This window comes from Schistocerca cancellata, chromosome 1 (assembly GCF_023864275.1).
Source record: "Schistocerca cancellata isolate TAMUIC-IGC-003103 chromosome 1, iqSchCanc2.1, whole genome shotgun sequence".
Taxonomy (NCBI): domain Eukaryota; kingdom Metazoa; phylum Arthropoda; class Insecta; order Orthoptera; family Acrididae; genus Schistocerca; species Schistocerca cancellata.
Window position 1 is genome coordinate 1,273,875,269 of NC_064626.1, and position 24,386 is coordinate 1,273,899,654.

The following is a 24,386-nucleotide window of genomic DNA, read 5'->3' on the forward strand; positions in this document are numbered from 1 at the left end:
TGTGCCTTCCATTTATTTTCTATTGTAAATGAGTGGTGAGTCATGAAAAAGAGCTAATTCATTTCAGGGAGTGAACAGTTCTGATCCAATCTCTGAAAAGGACAGTTTTGCCCATCTCTAGCGGGGTCGCCGTGCCGCTCGCCGGCTGGGCTACCACTCCGCCACTGCCGCCCTCGCCATCGCCCTCTCCCGGTGACAACGTAATTCCCGTCCGCGCTAACGAGCGGCCGTCCGGCCAGGGCGGCTGCGCTTCCACGAAGCCGGCCCGCCTAATTACTCGGCCCTGGTCTAATCACCGCAGGCCGCTGACTCTTTATGGCGGCGCCACAGTCGCTCCTCCGCAACGCTCGCTGGAGGGTTATCCCAGTCTCGTACAGCGCGCGGAAACAACGATCGTCTACATCTTTCCGTACGAGCTCTGACTTCCCTTATTTTATCGTGGTCGTCGTTTCTCCCTACGTAGGTCGGTGTCAACAAAATATTTTCGCATTCGGAGGAGAAAGTTGGTGATTGTAATTTCGTGAGAAGATCCCGTCGCAACGAAAAACGCCTTTCTGTTAATGAAATCCAACCCAAATCCTGTATCATTTCAGTGACACTCTCTCCAATATTTCTCAATAATACAAAACATGCTACTCTTCTTTGAACTTTTTCGACGAACTCTGTCAGTCATATCTGGCAAGGGTACCACAGCGCGCAGCAGTATTCTAAAAGAGGACGGACAAGCGTAGTGTAGGCAGTCTCCTTAGTAGGTCTGTTGCATTTTCTCTAAGTGCCCTGTCAATAAAACGCAGTCTTTGGTTAGCCTTCCCCACAACATTTTCTACGTATTCCTCCCAATTTAAGTTATTCGTAACTGTAATTCCTAGCTGTTTAGGTGAATTTACGGCCTCTAGATTTGTGTGGCTCATCGTGTAAACGAATTTTAACGAGTTCCTTTTAGCACTCATGTGGATGACCTTACACTTTTCGTTATTTAGGGTCAACTGCCAATTTTCGCACCATTCAGATGTCTTCTCAAAATCGTTTTGCCATTTCTTTTGATCTTCTGATGACTATTAGTCGATAGACGACAGCGTCATCTGCAAACAACCGAAGACGACTGCTCAAATTGTCTCCCAAATCGTTTATATAGATAAGGAACAGTAAAGGGCCTATAACACTACCTTGGGTAACGCCAGAAATCACTTCTTCTGACTTTCCGTAGATTACTACGAACTATTACCTCTCTGGCAGGAAGTCACAAATCCAGTCACATAACTGAGACGATATTCCATAAGCACGCAATTTCACTACCAGTCGCTTGTGCGATACAGTGTCAAAAGCCTTCCGGAAATCCAGAAATACGGAATTCATTTGAAATCCCTTCTCAATAACACTCAACACTTAATGAGAATAAAGACCTAGTCGTGTTTCACAAGAACCATGTTTTCTACACCCATTTTCACTGTGTGTCAATAGACAGTTTCCTTCGAGGTAATTCATAATGTTCGAATAGAATATATGTTCTAAAATCCTGCTGCATATCGACGTTAATCATATGGACCTGTAATTAACTGGATTACTCCTACTACCTTTCTTGAATATTGGTGTAAACTATGCAACTTTACAGTCATTTCGTCGAGCGAACTGTTGTAAATATTTGCCAAGTATGGAGCTAACGCATCAGCATAGTCTGGTATATATTCTGCACCAGAGGACTTGCTTTTATTAAGTGATTTGTTGCTTCAGTACTCCGAGTATATTTAATTTTACGTTACTCATATTGGCAGCTGTTCTCGATTTGAATTCTGGAATATTTACTTCGTCTTCTTTTGTGAAGGCATTTCGGAAGGCTGTGTTTAGTAAGTCTGCTTTGGCAGCACTGTCTTCGATAGTATCTCCATTGCTATCGTGGAGAGAAGGCATTGATTGCTTCTTGCCGCTAACACACTTCACATTCGACCAGAACCTCTTTGGATTTTTTGCCAGGTTTCGAGATAATGTTTCGTTGTGGAAACTGTTATAAGCATGTCCTATTTGAGTCCGCGCTAAATTTCGAGCTTCTGTAAAAGATTCGCCAATCTCGGAGATTTTGCATCTGTTTAAATTTGGCACGTTTGCTTCGTTGTTTCTGCAACAGTGTTCCGTTTTGTGCACCAAGGACGATCAGCTGCGTCGTTTGTTAATTTATTTGGTATAAATCTCGCAATTGCTGCCGATACTATTTCTGTGAATTCAAGCCACATCTGGTCTACACTTGTATTATTAATTTGGAACGAGTGGAGATTGTCTCTCAGGAAGGCGTCAAGCGAATTTTTATCTGATTTTTGGAATAGGTATATTTTTCGTTTATTTTTGGAGGATTTACGGATTACAATATTCAATCTTGCTACGACAACCATGTCAATCATCTTCAGACCACACTTGCCATCGTTAATAAAAAGCAACCCCTTGAGTGCGACGTCGCAAAAGGCCACTGATGTTTACGGCAATGGGCGTCCCACTTATTGTCTACCATGTAATCACAACACGGGGCGGGGCTGGAGGTATCCAATGGTGAGAGCAGCATGAGCTAAGGAGCTTAATTTCACTGCTTAGTCGACGAGTAACTCAAAACACCTTCTTATTAGTGGTGTTGATACAAAGCAGAGCAATGGCAACGGTAAACAAAGCACACATTGCATTATATCAACAACAGCTGCCGAAAATGAAATTTTGTCAGAAAGGAAGCCAAGGAATTTCGCAGAGTGAGAAGCAAGTGGCAGATGAAATATTAGCGTTTATGGAAGATGATTCAGTGGAATGTGTGATGACGTATACACTGGTCTGTGCGGACAAGGTACATGAGGAATATAATGACGACGAAACGTGCTCAACGAGTAAAAAATTTATTGAAACAGGTGTCCAGCCATGTCGTCCATCATCCTAGCTGGAAAGCGAGCCACAAATCCCGTCTCCAATGAAACGTAGTAAAGGATAATCGTTGTCCAAGGAGTGGATACTAAACATAATTACGTATATAGAAGATCATCCGCAGCATAGTAAAAAAAAAAAATTATGAGCACGTTTCGAGTAAGTCGCAACAATATGAGCGTACAGTGCATAAGAAAAACTAAGGATATTTATGGGAGGACAAGGCGCACTTGTTACAAAAACTGGTGTTCAAGGACGGTCCATAGAATTTACAGGATGTGCACGATAGTCACTTACTACGTTACGCACATCAAACTGCGCGCGACGCAGGTTACAGTGCTTTCAAAGGAAGCAGTGGATGGTGCTACAGAACTGGAAGACTTAAAGATAGCGAAATTTCAAACAAAGGGGCAATTTGACGATGCACAGCAAACTGCGACGTTCACGGTGCAACTTAGTGGTTTGTATCGAGCATTTCTTGAATGTCGATGATGTCCATTTTGTGAATACCCACATCCCACAGCAGGTTGATCTCTGCACCTCGTGGACACTCATTTTGTGTCGCCCTTGTGTTGCACATGGTAAATCATTAATAGGTAACATTTTTCGTGTCATAATTGTTAACGCTTTCAAATGAACCTTACTATAGGTTGAACTTGCGACCTCGCACTCATTGGATTCCTTGTAACTGTAGCTCAGATCATGTTTACGAAGGAATATGTACGTTAGTACAATGTTGGCCGCACCATCGTCACTAAGTGTAACACGTCAATGGTAAAAAAAAAATTGTAAAAGTATGGCTGTTAACGCTACTAATTCCTTAGTAAGCATGGTCTGAAAATGGTCGTTAATCAACCGAAACAGGCGATCGGTATACTACAATTTTATTTTTTACTGCGATAGAACTATTAGAATTTTTAACAGGAATGGATACGTTGGTGGTAGATAGAGCGAGAATCAGTGAAATGCGGTGTCAGAAAGAACATGACTTCTGGTCACGTCAGTATAGGATAATAAACAAAAGTGAAATACCACTAATGCAGACGTAGGTGTAATAACGAATAAAAAATTAAAGTGAAAAGCACAGTGAATGCAATATCGTTTAAAAGGCAGACACAAAGCCAACTCCCGTCACAACTGTACATGTCTGTATGCAAACACCTATGCAGATGATGAAGAGATTGAAAGAATGTGCGGTGAGATAAAGGAAATTATCTAGACAGACAATAGAGACGAAAATTTGAGTGTGATGAGGAGCTGCAAGTGGGAAAAGAAAGAGAAGGAAAAATAGAACAACTTATCCGAGGAAAGCAATGACAGAGGAACACTCTTGGTAGAATTGTGCACAGAGCATAATTTAATCATCGCTAACACTTGGTTTAAGAAGCCTGACAGAACTTTGTACACGTTGAAGAGACATGGAGACACCAGAAAGTTTCAGATTGATTATATAAAGGTAAGACAGGGATTTCGGAACCAGATTTTAAATTGTAAGATATTTCCAAGGGCAGATGTGGTGTATGACCATAATTTATTGGTTGTGAACTGCAGATTGTAATTGAGAAGACTGCAAAAATGGAAGAAATTAAGAAGACGGAACCGGAAGAATTGGAAAACAAAAGGTCGTTGGTAGTCTGAGAGGGAGCACTAAGCAACGATTGACTAAAACAGAGGAAAGCAACACAACAGAGCTGAATGGGCAGCTTCGTGAGATGTTATAGTGAAGGCAGCAGAGGAAAAACGACAAGAGATAAAAATCCTTCGACATAACACCCGATATAAGTTTAACTGACGAAAGATGAAAAAATAAAAAGGCATCAAATGAAGTGAGCGAAAGGGAATACAGCCTTCTTAAAAACCGAGACTGACAAGGAGTGCAAAAGTGGCTCAGCAGGAATGGCTAGACGACAAACGTGACCCTGTAAGAGCATACATAACTAGGAGGGACGGAGATGACGTCTACAGGAAAATTAAACAAATCTTTGGAGAACAGAGAAGCAACTACATGAACATAAAGCGCTCAGACGGCAACCCAGTGTTAAGTAAAGAAGTGAAAGCTGAAGCGCAAAAGAAATATGTCGAAGGGCTATACAACTGAAATGCAGGAAAGTAAGTAAATGAAGAGGAAATAGGAGTTGTTATACTGCGAGAAGAATTTGATAGAGCACAGGAAGACGCAAGTAGAAACAAGGTCCACAGAGCAGGCGGCACTCCCTCACAACTACTGAGGTCCTTCCAAGTGCCAGACGTGAGGGTTATCTCATCTAGTGTGCAATGTATACAACACAGGCGACTTCAAGAACAATTCAGTACCTCCTCACTAGTTATCCGATCTACCCCCTAACCTTGAACATTTTTCTGAAGCACATTTCAAAGGCTTTTATTCTCTTTTTGCTTGACCTGTTTAACGTTCACATTTCGTTTCCGTGCAATTAGAGTAGTCGTATGCCGCTCAAATACCTTCAGAAAAGACTTCTTAAGACAAATTTGTATTCGATGGTAATGAGTTCCTCTTATTAATGCGTGTCTTCTTGTTGCCAATCTGCGTTTTATACCATCTCTACTAGGCATCGTGAGTTTTTCGCTGCCCAATTTCCAAAACTCATCATCTAATTTCAAAGTCTCTTTTCCTAATCCAATTCTCTCAGTATCATCTCATTCAACTCGCGTACATTCCACCACTCTTGTTTTAGTTTTGTCGACACACATGTCCAAACTTTTTTCAACAAAATATCCACTACATTCAAATTCTTTTGCAAACCCTTCCTGCGTCTCTGACAAAATTACACTGTCATTGGCGAAATTCAAAGTTTTTATGTCTCCTCGATGAACTTCAATTCCCTTTCCAAATTTCTCCTTGGTTTCCACAACTGGTATAGGCTATAGTCCTCTCAATTCCTCCTCAATTACAGCTTTCCATTCATGTCTTTCGACTCGCAACTGCAGCCTGGCTTTTCTACACGTTCTAGATAACTTTTCGGACATGTATTTTATTGCAGCTTGCTTTATAATTTCAAAGAGAGTAACCCAGTAGACGCAGTCAAAAGATTACGCAAAATTTACAAATTCTGTAAACATAGGTTTCTCTTTCTTCGCTCTATCTTCTATGGTATGTCTTAGCGTCAGCCAGCATCTAGTGGTCGTGCGGTAGCGTTCTCGCTTCCCACGCCCGGGTTCCCGGGTTCGATTCCCAGCGGGGTCAGGGATTTTCTCTGCCTCGTGATGGCTGGGTGTTGTGTGCTGTCCTTAGGTTAGTTAGGTTTAAGTAGTTCTAAGTTCTAGGGGACTTATGACCACAGCAGTTGAGTCCCATAGTGCTCAGAGCCATTTGAACCATTTCTTAGCGTCAGCATAACCTCGCATGTTCTTTCCATTTCTTCTGAAATAAGACTGATGATGATGGTCATTATGCTTTAAACGGACTTAATTAAGGAGACAAATAAGCTAACGGACTTTTAAGCTTAGCAGTCTTCTGATCTTGATTAATATAGCTTTCATGGGGGCGGAGAAGCAACGCGCCCGCTAGTAGTGGCTTTACAGTCATATCGACGACCAAGTTACTAGCAGCCGAGAAAGAACTGGAACGGAAGCCGCGACCACGGCCACCACAAAGGCGGCGTCCCAGCGACTGACTACCTGCCAAACTCGAGTCCAGCCTCCTTCCGCGGCGCCACCTCCCACGGCTTCACTGGGTCACACACCGTTAGTCCCTCGCCGCTGTGTTGTAACAATGCTCAGCACGCAGAGTATTACGTAAAGTAAACAGCTGAACTCTGTAAATTGGGTGTCAATGATAAAGTCAGTCCGGAATCGTTTGCTGGTGACCCCCAATCCCAGGGCAGACGACACGTCGGCGCAGACACCTCCTGCACCGTCGAAAATGTTGCACCCAACGTGGAGTGTCAGAACGCGGCAGCTCTTAAAACTATAACCGTAAAATGTTAGTGACAACACATCAGATGTATTTCTACCTGATTCATCGTACTGTTTTTAACCAAACTCACGATTAGCTGCAGTAGGACACAAACTTATTCCCCAATCAATATCGAGTATCGTTTGTCAATCGTGTTAAAAAAATGCACAAATAAAATTCATGCCAGTAACCTTGCATCAAAATGTGAATTTTATTCACTTGCAGTTTGACAGTGCACTTTATAAGTACACTGTTTCTCTAAGCACGAACTGACACAAATGTCTACATAAAAAATTCACAGTAATTTGAAGTTTATGCAGTCAGTGCAGGTCTCAAAAATTTATTTTATTTCTAACATTGCATTTGCAACGCCTCTGTCTGCTTGATTCGTCATATAGTCCAGCTTTACTCAGTTTCTTTCAAATCAACACTGTACTTCTGAACATGTGCGAAAAACTAAAACGCTCAACTGTTATAATGAAGTAAAACAGGTGAGTGAGCATTACTATGGAGCCTCTGATTTCAGTATCTTCAATAAGCATTCTCTTGTCTCGTTTGAGAAGCACAGTTAACTCTTCCCAGCCGCCGCGTGTATTATACTCGCAGAATGCGGCTGCAGTGCATAGGTTTCAGTTAGGTCACAAGGGCAGGGATTTAATCATCATCATCATCATTTATCATCATCATCATCATCATCATCATCATTTAAGACTGATTATGCCTTTCAGCGTTCAGTCTGGAGCATAGCCCCCCTTATACAGTTCCTCCATGATCCCCTATTCAGTGCTAACTTTGGTGCCTCTTCTGATGTTAAACCTATTACTTCAAAATCATTCTTAACTGAATCCAGGTACCTTCTCCTCGGTCTGCCCCGACTCCTCCTACCCTCTACTGCTCAATCCATGAGTCTCTTGGGTAACCTTGCTTCTCCCATGCGTGTAACATGACCCCACCATCTAAGCCTGTTCGCCCTGACTGCTACATCTATAGAGTTCATTCCCAGTTTTTCTTTGATTTCTTCATTGTGGACACCCTCCTGCCATTGTTCCCATCTACTAGTACCTGCAATCATCCTAGCTACTTTCATATCCGTAACCTCAACCTTGTTGATAAGGTAGCCTGAATCCACCCAGCTTTCGCTCCCATACAACAAAGTTGGTCGAAAGATTGAACGGTGCACAGATAACTTAGTCTTGGTACTGACTTCCTTCTTGCAGAAAAGAGTAGATCGTAGCTGAGCGCTCACTGCATTAGCTTTGCTACACCTCGCTTCCAGTTCTTTCACTATGTTGCCATCCTGTGAGAATATGCATCCGAAGTACTTGAAACCGTCCACCTGTTCTAACTTTGTTCCTCCTATTTGGCACTCCATCCGTTTATATTTCTTTCCCACTGACATTACTTTCGTTTCTGATCTAGCTCTGAAATATTACTTTGCAAACTTTCAATAGAATCTGCCATCACAACTAAGTCATCCGCATATGCAAGACTGCTTATTTTGTGTTCACATATCTTAATCTCACCCCGCCAGTCTATTGTTTTCAACATATGATCCATAAATAATACGAACAACAGTGGAGACAGGTTGCAGCCTTGTCTTACCCCTGACACTACTCTGAACCATGAACTCAATTTACCGTCAACTCTAACTGCTGCCTGACTATCCATGTAAAGACCTTTAATTGCTTGCAAAAGTTTGCCTCCTATTCCATAATCTTGTAGAACAGACAATAACTTCCTCCTAGGAACCCGGTCATATGCCTTTTTCTAGATCTATAAAGCATAGATACAATTCCCTGTTCTACTCATAACACTTCTCCATTTTTTTCCGTCAGCTAAAGATCTGGTCCTGACAACCTCTAAGAGGCCTAAACCCACACTGATTTTCATCCAATTGGTCCTCAACTAATACTCGCACTTTCCTTTCAACAATACCTGAGAAGATTTTACCCACAACGCTGATTAAAGAGATACCTCTGTAGTTGTTACAGTCTTTTCTGTTTCCATGTTTAAAGATTGGTGTGATTACTGCTTTTGTCCAGTATGATGGAACCTGTCCCGACTCCCAGGCCATTTCAATTATCCTGTGTAGCCATTTAAGTCCTGACATTCCACTGTATTTGATGAGTTCCGACTTAATTTCATCCACCCCAGCCGCTTTATTGCACTGCAATCTATTGACCATTTTTTCCACTTCCTCAAATATGATCCTATTTCCATCATCATTCCTATTCCATTCTACCTCGAAATCTGAAACATTACTGATCGCATTTTCACCTACATTGAGCAACTCTTCAAAATATTCCCTCCATCTGCCCAAGGCATCCACAGGATTCACCAGCAGTTTTCCTGACCTGTCCAAAATACTTGTCATTTCCTTCTTAACTCCCTTTTTAAGACTGCTAATTACACTCCAGAATGGTTTTCCAGCAGCTTGACCCAAAGTCTCCAACCTGTTTCCAAAGTCTTCCCAAGATTCCATCTTGGATGCTGCAATTATCTGTTTGGCTTTGTTTCTTTCTTCAACATAACCTTCTCTGTCTACCTGGGTTCTGGTATGTAGCCATTTTTGATATGCCTTCTTTTTCCTTTTACAGGCTGCCTTGACTGTATCATTCCACCAAGCTGTTTGCTTCATCCTACTTTTACACACTACTGTTCCAAGACATTCTTTAGCCACTTCTAGTACTGTGTCCCTGTACCTTGTCCATTCCTTTTCCAATGACTGTAATTGGCTACATTCAACTAACTGGTACCTTTCTGAGATCGCTATTATGTACTTGTGCCTGATTTCCTTATCCTGAAGTTTCTCCACTTTTATCCTCCTACATATGGACCTGACCTCCTGCACTTTCGGCCTCACAATACCAATTTCACTGCAGATTAAATAATGATCATTGTCATCAAAGAATCCCCTGAATACACGTGTGTCCCTCACAGCCTTCCTGAATTCCTGATCTGTTATTATATAGTCAATGACAGATCTGGTTCCCCTGCCTTCCCAAGTATACCGGTGAATGTTCTTATGTTTAAAAAAGGAGTTTGTGGTTACTAAGCCCATACTGGCACAGAAATCCAAGAGTTGTTTCCCGTTCCTGTTGGCCTCCATATCCTCTCCAAATTTACCCATAACCTTTTCATACCCTTCTGTTCGATTTCCAATCCTGGCGTTAAAATCACCCATGAGCAGAACACTGTCCTTGTCCTTTACTCTAACAACTACATCACTGAGTGCCTCATAAAAACTATCCATCTTATCTTGATCTGTCCCTTCACAATGCGAATATACTGACACAATCCTAATTTTCTTGCTAGACACTGTCAAATCTATCCACATCAGTCGTTCGTTTACATACCTTATCGCAACTACGCTGGGTTCCATTTCTTTCCTGATGTAAAGCCCTACACCCCATTGTGCTATTCCTGCTTTGACTCCTGACAGGTAGACCTTGTATTCTCCCACTTCCTCTTCTTTCTCACCCCTTACCCGAATGTCACTAACAGCTAAAACGTCCAGCCCCATCTTACTTGCAGCCTCTGCCAGCTCTACCTTCTTCCCATAGTAGCCCCCATTGATATTAATAGCTCGCCATCTAATTACCATTTGTTTGCCAAGTCGTATCTTAGGAGTCCCTGGTTTGTCAGTTAGAGGTGGGACTCCGTCACCTCCAAACGTCCGAGGCATTTTGCTCTGATTGTTGCCAGCATGATATTTAAAGTACCAGGGAAGCAGGTTGCTAGCCTTACTTGCCCCGAGTCCCACTGGGTTTTACCCCTAACGGCTGAGGGACTAACCGGTGGAATTGGTAGTCTTTGCCGTATGAGCACAAAGGTGACCACGACTCAGAATATGTCCGAGATGCCCAGCCTTATTCCGAAGTAACTGGTATCCCGACTGTCGGGACCACTTACTTGGCCACTCATACGTTGCCCGTGGTTCATGAACTAGGACATGACTACAGGAACCCACACCATGAACCATTTAATGTAATTACTTTTTCAAACTGGAACATACCTTAAGGCAATCGATGTGCACACTGATCCTATATTTCATGAACCCCTGACAGAAGTTATTAGTACACAAAGTTGTTTTTAAATAACATGAAATAGACTTTAATGAGAAGGCGTACCTCCATGTCCCGACTGACTCATTATCACCCAGCCCAAACCACCAAGGGCAGAAACTTGAAGACTGCAGGGCCTGTTGAGCTTATGCTGTAGGCGGCGTCGGAAGAAGGGATTTTTCGAAGTTCCACGCCTAAGGGTGAAATAGGAAGTTTTTTTTTGAAACAACGTCGCTCTTCTGACAATTTTGAGGCTAGACTTACGAAATTCGGTATTTGGTTTCTCGTTCAGAAATGAAGAAATACGTGTTTCAAAATTTCTGGAAATTTAACCACTAACGGTGTAAAATAGTGGGTGAAATTCTTATTGATAATAAATCACCATAAAATACTATTAATGCATTTTTAAAGCTACTCCTATGAAAATTGGTATTTGACTTATTGGTTGGAAATAAAACAATACGTGTCATAGTGTTTCTTTGAACTTCTGCCCGTAATGGGGTGAAATTTTTGTGTTAAGGGATGAAAGTTTCTATGGTGATATCACCACTGTAAACTCAAAACGCAGGATCAACAAGGACCTCCGTCTTCAGCTACCACAGTCGCTTTTTTGTCAGAAGTACATGGTACACCATGCTTGTAAGGCCTTAATTAGTGTGAAAAGTTTAGATGATGTTGCAATTTGTGAGCAACATAAGAACTCGATTATAGAAGAGCAAAAGACAAAAAAGAAGAAAAAAAGTCTGTGCAGACTACTTGGTCTACCCTAGCGAAGCAGCGGGCGCTAAACTAGTGAAACATACACAGCATTAATTACTCATTTGAAAATTATGTTCTGCCCACTGATCTTGAGCTACGCGTGTTGCAGACAACGTGGGCCAGCAATTTTACTCCTACCTTGCTAGGCTGGAGTCCATGCCACCATGGGTGGATATAGCATTCTGCATGTGCGACGCATCGGGTTTCACAGCACGTGGTTAAGTTCAGCTAAATATTATGCTGAAATTTAGAGCTTCTATGGGCCGTATAGCTCACTCTTTTGTGGATTCGTAGTCCAAGATCAGTTTCACATCAGACTTGGTTTACCCAACACAAAATTCAAATCTTACCTTTGTAGTGAACGTAATCAAATATTTAGCAACTTCTGGTCTCCTTTTCACTGATACAATACGCAAGGTTGCTAACGCACTTGCAACGTTAGAAAACGTACGCCACACTATTGTACAGCTGTGTGAAGGAAACCACTGTTTCCAGACTGTTGAGCATTTTTGTTGCAGCTTTGAAAGCGGCGACACTTATGCATCGCTTCTTGTAGGCTGCATACTGAAAACAACTGGCTTCATTTAAATGTGCATGGTTAACAAGATGACAAATTTCACGCCACAACGCCCGGTACTGCAACAATCGTCACTCTTACGACTGGTAACTTTTGGATGGTGTGGTTCAGCTACTGTAGTGCAATCTTGTTACAGTGATTCTTCTCCTTTTTCATTAAAATTTACTCTGATACATTTTTAGTATATTTGATTTTTCTCTTGTTTATTTGCATTTTTCGCTCACTTTTTTTTGTCTGTTGTGCGTGGCAGTCCTGTTTATTATAATCGACATTTTTTCGTGTTAAGGTGGCGACAGTAGCTCCTTGTGAGCACTCCTACGTTTCATAAGGATGGCCGTATGATCGACGCACCAGCCACACATCCACGCGGCCAGCAGAGTCAGACTATCAGACCAGGCAGGGGGGACGTCGTGGGCTCAGTTCGCTCGGTGAGGGTGAGCCATCTGTGGTTCTTTGTTCGCCAGCTCCCTTAGGTAACATGCTTGCTGCATACTAACGCATTGGAATGCGGAACGCTCGCTTGCCCGTAAGCAGCCGTGTCGCTCCACTGACAACACCTGACGTCATCGTCTTCAGGCTGCTCGCTGTTTGCTTGGACAATTAATACGTTCTGAGGATTCCGCCTTGAACAAAACACCTGCTGTACAGCACGGGGCGGGCAGCTCACTGACAGCCCAACACGCTGTTAATTTCTTGTTGAATTTCACAGTCACAGCACCGAATTGCATACATTTGTATCCAATATTAACTTCTGTCTTTAAGAATAAAGAAAAACTCACCGATGATGGTCTAACATCGTCGAAACATGTGTGGCTGAACAAAGCATCATCGGAATACATTTTACCCAAGGCCCACACACCCCTTCACGGTTACTACTACTGTCACTTACCCCTTCTGCTTGCAGTCGAAGCCCCTGTCGACGAGCATGCGCAGAAGCTCACTGCGCACGCGCTCCGGGTCGTCGCACGTCATCGTCGACACGTTGCACACATTCTGCAACAAACAGTACCTCTGTGAATCAAGCACAGTACTCACAGATAGATAAGGAGAACTTCACTGCAACGAACGGCATACATCAATCATTCCTCTTAATAATTGATCTCTAGTAAGATATCTCACCAGTAACTATCTCAAAAATGATAAATGCCTCCCTATTGCATAAACCATTTTCCATCGCTGGGTAATTAAATGAAATATTTTTGTGACAACACACTTCACACACTCAGATCTCATGTCTATTTCAGTTATGGCCAATTAAACTACTACTCTTTGAGACCTAAATGTTATTCTTATTGCACACTTCAAAATAAATTTAATTCACCAGCTTCTGTAAGACTGTAGTGCCTATTCCCTTGACCTTTGGGATTAAGAAATAAGATGCAATGGTTAAAGAAGTGTTGTAAGTGCAAATCGCTTTTCCATCAAGTGTTCGCTGAGCGCATGTGAGGGTTCATATGAAATGATTCCATATTACTACCCACAACGCTGCTTCGTACCGAAATTATTTATTTATTTATTTATGCATTTATTTTACCTGGCAAGATTAGGGCCTTCAGGCCCTCTCTTACACCTAACCAGACATACTCAGATTCAACAAATTTCAGTTTCTACAGAACATTAAGGGCATATAACATGTTATACAGTATTAATGTTAAAGAAAAAAATAGAGATTATAAAAGTAGTACAATGATAATTATAACAATCAAAAAATAATTATAACAAGCAATAATAATAATAATAATATGTATATGAAAGTAAACATATTTTTCTTTTATGAATGTCAGTCCTATTGCTAGTTGGGAATTTTCTCGTTATATTCCCGCAGCTTGTGAGTTATTCTCATCAAGCAGAGACATAAGACGATAGAATGGGGTGAAAGAGATATAGAAGAGGTAGATAGGTTAGAGGAAGAGAAATAGAATGGTAAAATTCGAAGCTATGATGGAGAGGAGAGAGAAAAAGATGAGAGGGGCACAACAATGGTGGCTATACCGTCCCTAATATGTAAGTCTTGAGTTCCCTCTTGAATGTTAAGTGGTTCTGAATAAGACGCAGATCACAGGGGAGCGCGTTCCATAGTCGTATGGCTGAGATGGAAAATGACATGGAGAAAGATTTTGTGTTATGTAAAGGTACAGCCAAGATGCTAGACGTATCCGATCTGGTATTGCGGTTGTGGAATGATTAGCCATTCTGTTCTATTCCATTCGCGCGTAGTACTTGAAACGACCCTTTCGTCCACACCTCGGTTCCGTGACGTCGTGTGAAAAAACACTCGCAGTTGCGGCCGGAATCTAGGTTCTCCTAGCGTTGTGCGGCGCATTGTTCTGCGGATTTAGTCGGAAACCTCTACTGCTGACAAAGATTAATACTCTGCGCTGATGCACTACCAAATCATCCTAAATACGGGTCGTTAGACTCGCTTTTACCCGCCAGGCAGGGTTAAGCTTCTAATAACCCCGAAGACAATAATTGGACGTATTTATGCAAATGGGTCCCAACTACAATTTTTGAGATTTCTGGTTCTCTGATGCAAATTTTGATGGAATATGTGAGCTATGTCATGCAAATTAGAACCATCTCCAATTCATGCAAATTAGAAGCATCTCCATTTCATAACGTGCTCCTGTCTACAGAGGTCTGAACCAACTAGCAGTTGCTGTATCCATGTGGCAATTATTTGTAATATGGAACCAAATCCACGTAAGAAAGCCACATATTTTGTTTGTTTACGTATTGGAGTAGAAACATAAGTAATTAACTGTTATTACAGGAAGTGTATTTTCTTGTATGTAATTGTTTAATAAGACATACTGTTGTCATGGACGTGTTATGAAGAAGAAAGTCGTTGGTGTCTTTGTGTTCGGCAGAAGAAAGCAGCCATTTTGAGGTTGGTATGACCATGTACCTTAAAAACGTATAATGGTTATTAGCGACTGCGTTAATGTAATATTTTGTTAACAATATGAATCACTAAATTATCTTAAAAACTTTAAATAAATGATTATAAGCCAGAGAATATTTAATACATAGGCCTGCGTCATTATACACATACATCACTCTCTTGCAACAAGCCAAGAAAAAACACCCCCTTCAAATCCATAGGATGGCAAAGGAAAACTTTTGGAGTACTTCACCGTTAGAAAATAATAATAAAAGCAGTAGTCAGCAGAAAGCATGTTCATAAGCAAGAACTTCGATGAGAATTTCGTTGAAGTAAATATTCATAGAAGCACTGCAAGCCGCCCAAAGTCTTCTCCAGACCTAACAACGTTCTTGGTATCTTTAAGGCCCAACAATAAACCAGTATCACTGCCGAAACTGCAGGACATAAAATCGATAATGCATCTCATTCCTGGGGATGCCAGATAGTTTTATGAAATCTTAACTTCAGACCCAGATGGATGATGTTGATAGCATTGATGATACACTCGATTTCACTTTGGAGTACTTTTCAAGCTGTCAGCGCGTAGAAGAATCATTTGGGCATAACGTATTTATATAATTAATAATACTAATAATAATGCAACCTTAGGAGTTGAAGCATCTACTGTCATAAACCTGTATAAAGCACAGTAAATTAATAGTGGATTTGATAAAATATTACACCAATTTTTGAATTTACGTCTTCATTTTGCTTGTATTACATTGACATTGTGAATAAAAAGCTGTTCACTCTTTAATTCTGAAGTGCAGTTATTTCAGTTATACAAGTGTTGCTTCATTTTCCTTTTTTCCAGCTACAAACCACAAGAACCAATTCCCGGTGTTAAATTTTAAAATAAGCAATAAGGAACCAATTCCAATTATGGCCCCTTACGCTCGGTGGATCAATGAATGTTGAGACCTACAGTATTGATCTGACAGAGAATTAGAAAATGTTTATAATGCGACAATTGCTTTTGGAATAATGTCAAATTTGAATTTTACTTGTAAAGTCGTGCTGAATCATCTCTATCTCAAAATGTTGATTTTGGAGTTGGTTACTTATTGCCTGACCATGTGTAATTAAAAGTCCTGTAGCTATTACTGAACTATCGAAGGTCCGACCACTGTACTGTAATATGTTCACGGCAGACAGTTCTACAAACCGCCTCCAACTGGCTACCAGCAACTCTTGCCCCTAATCACAACAACAACAACAACAACAACAACAACAAACAGAAACACAGTTCGAAGTCAGTAGGGAAAAAGCCTCACAAAATCACTATTCTCAAATCTGTACAGAAACAAATGAAATTAACTGGCATTAATTTGTCCTAGGCAAGTCCGTCACTCTTATACAACGCCTCTTTCAGGTAGCTAATGGCTCCATATTCTGTTCTGAACAAAACCACGCTCGCCAATCCACAACACTCGCCGAGAAAAGCAGAAGACTGCCAAGCAGAGTTGACGCCAACCCACGGGAACACAGATCTCAGTGTTCTGCCAGCTTTTCGTACCAGAAAATTAACTTCGCTGATCACGAGGGTTCAATAAAGCTAGGCTTCCAAAAGGATAACTCATTCAAAATAGAAACTCCGCCCCAGAGGGCCAACAACTTGTCACCACAGCGCCACGAGGACCCCTGTCAGCTCCAAGATTTCGCCGAGCTTCGTGCCGCTGCAAAATTATTATTTTTTAAATAATCAGATGCAGAACGTGGATATTCTCATTGGCCATTTCTCGCTCCTCCTTAGGGTGAATCCATAATGTGCTGTTTTCTGACAGTGCTTTATGAACTTTTTCTGCAACGAATATTGAAAAAGCCAGCCGACATGGAGAAAATGTGGTGTAGCGCCTTGGTTCATAACTGTTTTGTCAATTAATGGAGAATACAGCATTCAGGGTAGGTTCTTCCAACTAGTGACTTTTATTTGACCAAAGCCGTAAGTATTCCTCATCCTGAACTTTAATACTTTCTCATGGAACTCTGCTTGGTGCACAAGGTAGGAGCAGGTACGACACAGCCTGACATCGCTGCATCGAGAGATACCTGGTGAAGCCGATGAAAGGAAAGTGGGCATTAACCTGTCTTGTAATTGCAGTAACGTTCTTGGAGTTGTAAGATTCTGTTTCTGGTGTGGCTATTTGTTGGAGCCGTCATTACGTTCGCTAGTTATTCTTTCAGCACTAACAGAGGTCTAAAAGCCAGTGGGAGCTATTAATAGTTTTAATTCTTAGTATGTAAGTTGGGCTCGACTTATTCTGTGGACCCAAGATTGATATTCCAGCGCTGCTATTCTGTGGATTGGACACAGTGTTGTGTAGAGAGAGAGAGAGAGAGAGAGAGAGAGAGAGAGAGAGAGAGAGCGGGTGTCGAAGTGCAGGAGCGGTGAGGCAAACGCCCAGCCGGCGTTTTCGTGGACGGCTGCTGAGATTCGTAATATAGCCTACGAGCGCGCCAGGCAGGGAAAATAAAATGAGGTTCAAATGAATCGAAAAATTTGGAGTAACGAACCAGGTTCTTGCTGGTACACCATCCAGAGTCGAAAGACATAGGTACGAAGCTTTAGTGGATAGGTGGGTGACATCCTAGCTTAACTACATAACGAAGTGCGATCACAAGAACAGGAAGGTCGGCATCCAACTCAATACTTTTGGCCGCTACACTTTTGCTTTAAATTATCCGTCCTATTCCACATATCGATCTGTATCCTTCCATTTACATTATCAGCTTTCGTCTTGTGCTTTTCGTATTTGGTTATATGATAAAAATTATGGCAGCTTTAACTAACATGTACTGGAAGTCAGGACCACATTTTATTCGTAGTCGCGTAATGGATTTTTGGGGAGTAACATCTATTAGCTAATACTGCAAAGCCTGACGCGAGAGCTCTAATATCGTAGTAACACAGAATTTTTTTTTAGAGTAGTCTTTTGAAGCAATTGATGAATTTCAGCCGGAGCACTAGGTCCAAATAGCTTGATAGTTCTTTTTACTTAACAGCCAATTTTAATTACCATTAATAGTTAATATTAATAATTAAAGCCTGGATAAAATACAGGGTGATTCAAAAAGAAAACCACAACTTTAGGAATTTAAAACTCTGCAACGACAAAAGGCAGAGCTAAGCACTATCTGCCGGCGAATTAAGGGAGCTATAAAGTTTCATTTAGTTGTACATTTGTTCGCTTGAGGCGCTGTTGACTAGGCGTCAGCGTCAGTTGATGCTAAGATGGCGACCACTCAACAGAAAGCTTTTTGTGTTATTGAGTACGGCAGAAGTGAATCGACGACAGTTGTTCAGCGTGCACTGAGAATCCGCGGGAAACAACTCAGTATGAACGTGACTCGCCTAAGGCGAACGTTTTCTGTGCCATTTCAGCCAATAAAGTTTTTGGTCCCTTTTTCTTCGAAGGTGCTACTGTAACTGGACTACAGTATCTGGAGATGTTAAGAGAATTGGCTGTTCCCTCAGCTCGAACAAGAAGCACAACAATTCATATTTCAGCAGGATGGAGCGTCACCACATTGGCACTTATCTGTCCGTAATTACCTGAACGTCAACTACCCGAGGCGATGGATCGGCCGCCAGGCAGCCCGTGACAGAGCACTTCATCACTGGCCTCCAAGAAGCCCTCATCTTACGCCCTGCGATTTTTTCTTATGGGGGTATGTTAAGGATATGGTGTTTCGGCCACCTCTCCCAGCCACCATTGATGATTTGAAACGAGAAATAACAGCAGCTATCCAAACTGTTACGCCTGATATGCTACAGAGAGTGTGGAACGAGTTGGAGTATTGGGTTGATATTGCTCGAGTGTCTGGAGGGGGCCATATTGAACATCTCTGAACTTGTTTTTGAGTGAGAAAAAAAACCTTTTTAAATACTCTTTGTAATGATGTATAAAAGAAGGTTATAGTATGTTTCTTTCATTAAATACACATTTTTAAAGTTGTGGTATTCTTTTTGAATCACCCTGTAGATTCACAACTTCTCTACTGGCTTGGCCAAACAATATTCAATGGAGACGAGGCACTGGCGGAAGTAAAGCTCTGGGGACGGGTCGTGGGTCGTGCTTGGGTAGCTCAGTTGGTAGAGCACTTGCCCGCGAGAGGCAAAGGTCCAGAGTTCGACCCTCGGTCCGGCACACAGTTTTAATCTGCCAGGAAGTTTCATAACAGTGTACACTCCGCTTCAGAGTGAAAATTTCATTCTCAATATCCAACTGCAGTTTAGTAAACCTCATAAATCGTTTCGTATACATCACAAAAGCATTGTTTGATTTTATGTCGTTACTTTTCTAGTTATATTTGTTTTTGTATGTTTTTGGACCTCCCAAACCCTATCAACACCATTCAATCAGTGTATTATAAATACAATTTGCATGGCTTTATCAATACTAGACATGATTGTCTTATTGAGATTACCGCGATCGTTCTTTAAATAAAAATTTGAGCGCGATCAAAGACTTAAATGCCATATTTTTATTTTTTTTAATTTGCATGGCATCAGAACTGTCAATCTGTAAGTAACTCTCAAAGTCATTTGGATGCTTTGAATTATCAGTATAATTAGCCATCGAAATTACTTAAATATACACAATAATTAATTTAATTCAGAATACCGACGTAGGGATTGTTTGACGCTAAGGGAATTACGTCACAAATCGCCAGAGTAAAAGAAATAGCCTCCTTCGAACAAGGTCAGCAGCACTGACGCAGTTGTGGCGGCAGTCTTAGCAAATATCCGGATTCTCAGCACACGCTTTGGCAGCCACAGATCTGCACACGTTTCCAAGATGGCGCTGTGTTGTTTTTGTGTAGGGTGAAGGCGGCAACAATGAGTCACAGAGGCAACAAAATATTTCAAAACATCCGTCTCATGCTATTCTTCAGCTTCAGAACAACAATAAACCAAAACTATTCGAAGTTCTTGTTTCTCAATCAAAGTACGAAGCCGTGGGCCTACAATGCTAGGCAACAAAAGACTACAAGGTAAGTACATCCACGGCAGGTCAGGATTTGAGACTCTACGTTATTAGTGGAGGCTCAAATTGATGCCATTCAAAATAAACTATAGGCAGATGTCAGTTTTGATCTCTATAGTCCAGGATATGTACATACGGTGTGATTTTAAGCTTTTTTAATTCCTTGCACAGTAAAAAAAGCTTCCACAGGCCACAGCCACCGAACGTGACGAAAAATACACTGACGGAACAAAAATCGAAACACAAAGAAGGAGGTGTGCGACATAAACGGAAGTTGGGAGGTCTGTTTCTGCATCTAAAAGACGATGTCTGTTCAAATTTGGCTCCTATGGCGTACGAGTGCCGCTAGTAGCGCCACTATGAGGCCGCGCATCAGGTTTGCTCTAAGTGCGTGCTGTAACGGTCATAAGCGTCAGTTCCCTTTGAAACTGGATATGGTGAGTTCACGTCAGTGAAAAATGACTTTAAGCCGATAAAGACACCTTTGTCAGTACCTCACTGAATCTGAACATCATAACGTAATGGGGCTAAGAGAAGGTGGATGTTCCTTTTGCAATACTGCAGAAACATTTGACAGGAAAGTAGCCGCTGTACATAGTGCTGGCGTCGGTTGTCACGGGAAAGTATGGTCGCTAGAAGACAGGGCACCGGACGGCCACGTGGCACTACCGACAGGGAAGACAATCGTGTTAGGCGTGTGGCTCTGGCGCACCGCACTCCATCTGCAGCAACTGTCTGGGCGTCAGCTGGCACTAGAGATGGGTCGAACTCGTTCATTCCCGTGAACTACTTCATTCATTTCACTCTTTGCCGTGAAGCGTTCATATAAAGTAGTTCATTCGTGAAGTACGGAAGCCTGTCGAAGTTGCCCAGTTCGCCGCTCAGCCGCGGCAACGCTCGCTTCGCCTCGCTCGTACAATAAAGCTTCATAATACTTCACAATTTTACCAACAGATGGCCGAACTATGCAGTAACGTACACGCAACGTTTTACGCTCTTACAGCGTCTGAGTTAACTTAAATAGAGCATGGTCGAAGGGGACAAAGGAAAGATAAACAGAGAAGCCTGTCACATATAAAGAAGGTATTACATTTAATCTTGCTCGAAATTTTCTCATGAAGCGTCCAAAAAAGTCTTTATCTGCCAAATGAAATATTATTTGTTGTGTTCATGAACTGAAAAATAGGGCTACCAACGAAATGCAGTCCAATTTTATGTTCCTTGTAAAATTTAATCCAAAATAGAATGAGTATGTTTACCACTGTCACAGTCTATATACCTACGTTAAGTAATTATACACAAGTTTTCCTGTAGATTTTATTTTTGTTGAGAATAATAACCCTGCAGATTCAAAACGTAAACTGTCACCTGTAGTCATTGGTACGATTTCAGGTAAAATCCCTCTTTCAGTGTTATTAACAAACCTTTTATTTTCATGTTGGCTGTGCGTGCTCACACAGCCAACCCCTTCGTTTATATCTTTAATATTCATTTGTCTGCAAGCGCTGCCAACGGTAGGCTACCCGTAGACGCGAAGTATAAATACACAAATAGTCACGAGTAATGTCAGCACTGCTCTTTGCAGCTGACGCTGCCTTCCCCTCACCCCTCACCTCCCCCCACTCGTAAACCTATCTTTCCCCACAAACCCCGCGTGATTCGTCAACAGGCAGCAGAGGGAGGACTGAAGTGAAGGGAGAATGAGTGACGTAGCGCCGATGTAGTGGGAGAGGGAGAGGAGAAGAGACTGAGTGAACTAGAAAAAAGTGTGGAGTGTGCTATCTGTGAAGAGTTTGAAGTACCAGTTCATTGAAATTGAGTGGTTAGTTCACACTTCACTGAAGTGAAGCGTTCATTTGAACGACTCATTCACGAGCTCCCCATCACTGGTTGGCACCACAGTGAAACAACGAACTGTTACAAATCGGTTACTTCAACTCCGAGCTAGAGGCCTTGTAGTGTGCATTCCACTGACCTCAAACTACCGCAATTTGAGACTTGAGCAGGGTCAAGGGAGAGCTCATTGGAGGGCAGGGTTTAGGTCCGATGTGTGTGTGTGTGTGTGTGTGTGTGTGTGTGTGTGTGTGTGTGTGTGTTTTTTTTGAAAGGTGGTTCCATTTCAGTGCCAGTGATGGCACTGTGTTGGTTACATGAAGGTCAGTTGATGAGGGCCTGCAACCAACATGTCTGCATGTAAGACACATTGAACGTACTCCCTGAGTTATCTTCTGGGGTGTGATAACTTATGATAGCAGGAGCACTCTCGTTGTTATAACCCCCCCCCCCCCCCCACGACTGCAAATTTGTACGTCAATCTGGTGATTCGAACTGTTGTGCTGCCATTCACGACCAGTACTGCAGGGAGTGGTGGCCAACAGAGTGCCGAGGTGGGGCCTCGGCCTGCTCCACCACCAGATCTGACTCCAGTCGAGCACATGTGGGACATCATCGGACGACAACTCCAGCGTCATCCACAAACAGCGTTAACCGTCCGTGTATTGACCGACTATGTGCAACACGCATGGCACTCATCCCACAAACTCACTTCCGGCACCCGTACAACAGATGGTTCAAATGGCTCTGAGCACTATGGGACTTAACATCTGAGGTCATCAGTCCCCTCGTACAACAGAATCCATGCACGTTTGCATGCTTGCAGTCAAGTATGGCGGTTACTCCGGTTATTAATGTGGTAGCATTTCACATTTGCAATCGCTTATCTCGCGCTTATGTTAACCTGCGATCTTGCAATGTTAATCACTTACACATGTTACCATGTCAAATCAAAATTTCATTTTCATTACTCTACGTAAATTGTTAATTTTTGGTGTTGCGATACTTTTGCCGTGAGTGTATAACTGGAAGAAGTAATATCGTACACCATGAAATGGCTGCGAGATCCCAAAGGGCAGGTTCAGCCGTCTAGCTGGAATGTGTGTGTGTGTGTGTGTGTGTGTGTGTGTGTGTGTGTGTGTGTGTGTCTGTGTGTGGAGATGGTGAAAGAAGGGAGAGAGAGTGAAACTCGCTGCCGGCAGACAGCCTGAAGAGCACCAACGGACCAGCCGAGGTTAACGACCCTGTCGGCGGACGATCACTATCAACAGTGTCGCATGCCGTGACTACCTAAAGCCGTGTCCTACGTAAGCATCAGAACCGAACGACCGCGAGCAACGTCTGGCTGCGCGACACCCCAGCAACAAGCTGCAGCATCGGGAGGGAAAGCTCGGGTGTCCTGCGTCCGAGCGACCATCTTCCGCTACAAGGTGGCTGCTTAGAGCCGACCAGCTCTTTCTGTAAAACGGCGCCCCTAAACTGTAGAACAGTGTAGCTGGAGAAAGGCTACAAAATTAGCCCTACTTAGAAAAATACAGGGAAAAGGAACGCTATGCAGGACATTTGCAAAGGGAGGGAACTTCATGGAAACTTTCGTAATTTACGAGGTGCATTCAAGTTCTAAGGCCTCCGATTTTTTTTCTCCGGACTGGAAAGAGATAGAAACATGCGCATTGTTTTAAAATGAGGCCGCGTTCATTGTCAATACGTCCCAGAGATGGCAGCACCGTACGGAAGATGGCATTTTACCGCCAGCGGCGAGTATGAGAACAGTTTTAAATACTTAAAATGGCGACGTTTCCCTTACTTGAACAGCGTGCAATCATTCGTTTTCTGAATTTGCGTGGTGTGAAACCAATTGAAATTCATCGACAGTTGAAGGAGACAGGTGGTGATGGAGTTATGCATGTGTCGAAAGTGCGTTCGTGGTTGCGACAGTTTAATGAAGGCAGAACATCGTGTGACAACGAACCGAAACAACCTCGGGCTCGCACAAGCCGGTCTGACGACATGATCGAGAAAGTGGCGAGAATTGTTTTGGGGGATCGCCGAATGACTGTTGAACAGATCGCCTCCAGAGTTGCCATTTCTGTGGGTTCTGTGCACACAATCCTGCATGACGACCTGAAAATGCGAAAAGTGTCATGCAGGTGGGTGCCACGAATGCTGACGGACGACCACACGGCTGCCCGTGTGGCATCTTGCCAAGCAATGCTGACGCACAACGACAGCATGAATGGGACTTTCTTTTCGTCGGTTGTGACAATGGATGAGGCGTGGATGCCATATTTCAATCCAGAAACAAAGCGCCAGTCAGCTCAATGGAAGCGCACAGATTCAGCGCCACCAAAAAAATTTCGGGTAACCGCCAGTGCTGAAAAAATGATGGTGTCCATGTTCTGGGACAGCGAGGGCGTAATCCTTACCCATT

General features: G+C 42.5%; 1 protein-coding gene across 1 annotated transcript in view; it reads right to left on the reverse strand.

Annotated features, from left to right (window-relative positions):
* The window catches only part of LOC126145824 (maternal embryonic leucine zipper kinase-like), a 393,633-nt gene that overhangs the window by 107,701 nt on the left and 261,546 nt on the right, over positions 1–24,386 (reverse strand). Inside the window, exon 12 of the mRNA XM_049915586.1 lies at positions 13,098–13,201. Coding sequence (XP_049771543.1) covers positions 13,098–13,201 — 104 coding nt within the window. The remainder of the gene's footprint in view (positions 1–13,097; positions 13,202–24,386) is intronic.